We start from the raw sequence: 5,577 nt of genomic DNA, 5'->3' as shown, positions 1-5,577 counted from the left end.
GCCCGCTGGCCGCCCGCAGCATCGCAGCCGACACGGCCCTGGCCGCAGCATCCTGCCTCTTCCCTGCCCTCCCCGCTCTCACCCCGGGAAACACACCGGGTGGGCAGCCCCGAAGGTTCACCGGCACAAAACGCCTCGGCTGAGGATCAGGCCTGGGTATCACGGCGCTCTGGGATGAGGATGACGACCCCGGAGCCCTGCGGGCACAGCCCGTGCAGGGATGCAGGTGGGACCATGCAGTCCACATCAAAAAAAGTCATCCCACATCCCGATCTTCTCTTCCTATTTCCACCTTGCCTAGCTTCCACCCTCTGCAAATATTAATCCCGAAGGTAATTAATAACCCTCGGCAGGAACAGAAGTCATCTTAGGTAAGATACCTGTGCGGTCACCCTGGGATATTAATGTGGTGAAGGCACCTCTTAACGAGCGGCTACTTCACAGCAGCCGAGCGGGCTTTAATCAGAAACCTGCACTTTCATTACAATCTCTGCATGAACGAAGAAAGCGCATAGGTATTCAGTTAGATCTCAGCACCCAGCGCTGGGAGGGGAGAGGGACATGGAAAAGCGAGTCAAGGGTAAAAAGCAAAACGCGAACCACCACTATCTGTTTCGTATAGGCACCTCATTTCCTGAGCAGCGAAAGCCAGTAACACACAGTAGCTGCAATACCCAGCTACACACCTTCCAGAGAGCAGGTAAACCCCAACTTGCCACCAGCACACTCATCAGACTATGGCTTCCGCCTGCTTTCAGCAGCTTCAGAGCTCCACTAGAGCAGGACATGTGTAACCAGGGAGCACCTGTCCCAAGGACTGAGCAGTGTTTCTCCAGATCCCGGAGGCATAGCAGTAACTTTCCTGTGGCAGAAGAGCCACATCCACAGCCTTCCTGTCACTGCAGATCCCGGTGAAGTTTTACACCACATCGAGTGTTTTACCAACAATGGCATTCACTATAGCAAAGCAATCAGTGCTCATGTGCTCTTCAGTGGGAGAAGCAGCCAACAGAACAGCTGGCTCCTTCAGCTGCTCCAGCTACCCACACCAGTGTGCTGCCACCCCCAAAGCATCCTAACTTTCAGGAAGGTTCATGACAGATTGGAGGTGGCATCCCAAGAAAGCTGGTTAGCACAAGCCAGGACCAGGAGGAATAGTGTCCAGGTCAGACAAGTACTGGGAAAAAGCTGCTGCGGGCATGTCATGTCAGAAAAGCAGTAGCAAGCGTAAGACAAGAGTTGAGCAGAGTTCCCTGAACCCACAGATTTCCCTCATAACCCTGCTGACAGGACATGTGCAGGTCATGGTGTTCATCCACACACGCAAAAACGAGCCATTGCTTCAAGCCTGTCCCACCTCTTTCACCCCACACCACAGGCAGAACAAGGTGTCAGTGGAGGCGCGTTAAGGGATCTCAAACCCGAAAGTCGACCATGCAAGTCCCAGAGAACAACCCTCATCACCTCCAGGTCACGTGAAAGACATGCAGGTTGGTATGAATGACGCTGGATACCGGGATACATGAATTCACTTCAGTAAGGGAAGTTCAAGGCACTGAATTAAAATAACAAAAGTTTAGGAAACAAGGTTAGGGACACTGCAGTCAAACTGCCAAGCAACAGACTTTTTGTAGATTCAGACCCAGTTCTGATCTTTCAAGGACACCAGGCTCATCAATGACATTATTGCCATAGCTCATCACCACCCCAATACATTTAAAGCTTAGGCTGGAACAAGAGGAAGCAAGCACTGTGCTACCAGCTTACTGCTTCTCCTCCAGCAACCCTCCAGGCTCCTCCCCAGACTCATCTCTTCTGACCTACACTGCCAAGGACAGGAAAGGTGCTGCAGTCACCAAAAAACCCAGACAAAAACAAACCCCAAACACATTGACTCACCTGACAGGCCCACCATAAAAACATTCCATCACATTAACCTCAATAGTCAAAAGAGATGATCTGGAGGCAATTATTAACTCAAACGGCAGCTTTTCCCCCAAGACTGAACGTCCCAGGAGTTGGCTCAACATAAACTTTTGTTGTTGCGGCTTGGTGTGGATTAGGGAACCTGAACACAGGCACAGGAGCCTGCTATCAGACCTAGGAAGAGAGGTTCTGCACACAGAGAACACGCTGCTGTGGTAAGCAACCGTCGTAGCTGGTGCTAGAAAATAAAGCTGCACCAGCCAGCAGTGGAGGATGATAGCTGCTCTCCTACCATTCCCACCACAGCCACCAAGCCCATCCTGATGCTCCTTCTCTGCATCGAGCACATGCCCTACTCCATAAACCCTCCTCAACAGCCAGTGCGAAGAGGCAGCGATGCTTTCCACATTCCCTCCTGCCCCAAGATCAGGGCATTCCTCCACTCATGGAGCTCCATGCTATTCCTCAAGGCACAGACATGAAGGACAGGCCAAGATGTGCCAGGCTTCTTGAAACCATTTAAGCTTTTCTTGGATCCGCTTCAGCGCATTCAACAAAGTACGCAATTAACTGGACAAGTGGGTTTTAGCGGCTTCACCAGTAACAAGAGCTGCTCAGCTCCTGGAGAGCACTACTACTTGTCTGCAGTTACACCTACAAACACAGCAAGACAGACAGGACTTTCTGCAGCAAGACAAACATGATTCCACTCCATTACCACCCTTTTATTGTTAAAAGGACAGATCTTGACAGTGGGGAAAAAGGAAGTTTCACAAGGAGAACGGGATGTAGCTTCTACTGGTCCTTCAATTCCTTCAGTCTTCTGATGGCAGATTTGACTGTCACTGCAGAGGTGGTACTGGAAGAAGAAGCAGAGTCATTTGCACGTGGCAGAACAACCACCCATACCAAAGCACTGGTTATCGCCCGATCGCATTGTCAACAGGCAGCTAATTCCACTGATTTTCATGACAACAAAACGTAGGCCTTTGTCTACAGAAGCACAGGCAACTTCACAGCTACATCAACCCAAATGATCCAGTCATGCATTAACTACGTGCATAAGCGTGCAGACGCAAATTCCAAGTGACTTATGCGTGGGGCAACAGTGTCTTCTACAAGAACTGAGAGCAGGGAGACTAAAGAAAGGGTACCATCGCAATAGGGATTACGATTTAGTACTTCTAAAACAACAAAAAAACATGGAAATAATTTTCCTTGGAGTAAACCTGGTTTAAGCTATTGTACCTGTCTCTGAACTGAAAAGGCCGAGGTAGTAACCACAAAAAAATGCTGCTTTGGCTTTGAAAGAAGAGGTAAGAGATCCCCTTACCCAATTAAGATTTTTATAGTCAGAAGAATCAAGGAAGGAGAAATAATGCCTGGGTCAGAGGCATAATTAATGAGAAGCTGTTGGGGCCCTTTACATCACAGGTTGAAGGAACAACAATCAGGTGTCACCCATACAGCTGACTCCACCCTGAGATGGCTGGGTGAACCAGCCACCCTCTCTGCTCCTTTTCTTCCAACCTCGCCAACAAACTGGCCCAAGCGTAACACCTCCTACAACAACTGCAGTTTACAGCTCTAGTAAGAAATGCCACTACAGCCAAGCCAGAAACTACTTAAGTATTTGTTTCACATTTCCAAATGTTTCACATTTCTTTATTTGAAGTTTGGGAAAAGATGCAGAGCTTGCATTTTTGATGAATAAAACAACTGCTCTGATAAAGACCAATAAGAGAAAGAAATTCTGGAGGACCCACCAAAACCAGCAGCAGTAATATGATGGATAAAATGCAATATTCTCAGAAGATGCACAACAGATACTGGGAAGAACAGCCATCAAATCCAAGTTGATCCATTCCAATCAAATTTTAACAATGCATGCAAAAAAACCACCCCCACATATCACTAGCTTGATTACATAATGGTTAGTAGAGTTAAAATAAATAAATTCAAAAAAAGCTGTATTATGCCTCAGTTACGTAAGAATAAATGCTGATAGAAGCTTCTTTATTTCCTTACTTGTAAGTCCAGGCACCACCAGCAACTGTCTTCATGCAGGATCCACAGTGCCAGATACCCACAGCCTTCCTCTTCATTTTGGTCTGTAATAGAAGGGAAAACGCGCACCCTCCATCAGCTGAAAAAGCCAACAGAACCTGTAGTACCACCCAAACAGCTTCAGGTGGGGACACCAGCATCACACCACAGAACTACGTACAAGCCTGGTTAAGACAGGAAGGATCAGTGAGTGCTTTTATTCAGATTCTTCACAAGAGCTAAAGTCTTTCCAGAGTAATTCTTCATTCAGCTATAAAGTGGGTCATTTCTAAGAGCATCATCAAAAATTCAGCTCTTCGTGAAGGACAAAAATAGTAAAGAGTTACATTGGTCTAATAACTGATATTTTCCCTTGGTTTGATGACCAAGGTAACACCACTGCTCTCAGTGCTCCCTGGACACCCCAAGATTGCTCTAAACAGGACCCCTTTGAACAGCACCTGAGGAGTGAGTGGGGGGAACTGAACTTTCACCAGGGCAAGTCTCCATCACCCTGCAAAGATGACAACAGGTTTGCCTAGACCTATATTGGATTTAGGTGGCCCTGCAAATGGGTTACTAACATTCTCACTTCACATGACAAAGACACTAAATATACAGATATTTAAAAAAAAAAAAAAATTAAAATATATTAAAGTTTCCAACCTCTTAAAGATACCTAACTTTACAGATACAATAAAAATTATCTGGGCAAAGCACAAGCTGATAGGCCTCTCCAACTGTCAAAAAACAGATTTAAGTGTGAATTTTGATTACGTGATTACGTACATGAGCAGATACGACTACTTCTCATCAGTAATTCTTCCCCATCCAGAGTTACGCAGCACACAAATGTAAGCAACTGCAATCAAAATTTTTAAGTGGGAAAAAGCAAGCTCTCTTTGTCCCCCAGGTAAGCTATGAAGTTAGTGAAAAGGAAAAAAAAAAAGCCCAAGACATGCCTTCATTAGGAGGATAACAAGTGTGTTGGTTTAATTTAGGTCAGTTTATTAGATACCTAAGATGTATAGCATGGCAACATGTCTCACTATTTTGTGTAATGCAATATAACGTGGTACTTAAATGAAAAGAAAGATACTAAACATTCATACGAAATGTCTATTAACATTTTATAAGGGACTTTGACAGTAGCCTAAAGCTCACAATAAACCAATCACCACTGCAGAACTATCCGAGTTACTCCTTCAGCAGAATAATTATGGAAACATCAAACTGCCTTTCTAGCATCAAGAACAGAGTAACCGTTAAAGGTTTTTTTAAGGGAAAGTCTCTCACCTTGCCGCAGAAGGAGCAGGTATACTTGGCATGCTGGCTAATTTCAATCTTCTTCACCATTTTCCTAAGGGATGCACCGTAACGGGTACCATATTTACCCACAATCCCAACCTTCTTGGTGCGCTTAGCCTGTTGGGAGGCAAAGCAGAACAAGGTTCAGCTTCACCGAGATCGCCATCTCCTCCGCAGCTCCTCTCCCGACACAAGACAGCGAAGCGCTCTGCACTAAACCAGCGACCAACACCTCTCCCTAACGCTGTGAAGAGTCTGAGTTATGAACAGGCGAGAGGTTCAGCCCGCCGCAAGCTC

At 46.2% G+C, this 5,577-nt stretch overlaps 1 protein-coding gene across 1 annotated transcript; it reads right to left on the bottom strand.

Annotated features, from left to right (window-relative positions):
• Positions 1-2,627: 2,627 nt before the first annotated feature.
• RPL37A (ribosomal protein L37a) lies at positions 2,628-5,397 on the bottom strand (the record flags this gene model as incomplete). Its single annotated transcript, XM_010154465.1, has 3 exons — positions 2,628-2,785; positions 3,955-4,037; positions 5,269-5,397. Coding segments are annotated over 3 exons (276 nt in total), but the record flags the coding sequence as incomplete, so codon positions are not given.
• Between the last annotated feature and the right edge of the window lie 180 nt (positions 5,398-5,577).

The sequence above is a fragment of the Eurypyga helias genome, unplaced genomic scaffold (assembly GCF_000690775.1).
Source record: "Eurypyga helias isolate BGI_N326 unplaced genomic scaffold, ASM69077v1 Scaffold18686, whole genome shotgun sequence".
In the NCBI taxonomy this organism is placed as follows: Eukaryota; Metazoa; Chordata; class Aves; order Eurypygiformes; family Eurypygidae; genus Eurypyga; species Eurypyga helias.
This window is presented reverse-complemented; position numbering and strand designations above follow the sequence as displayed.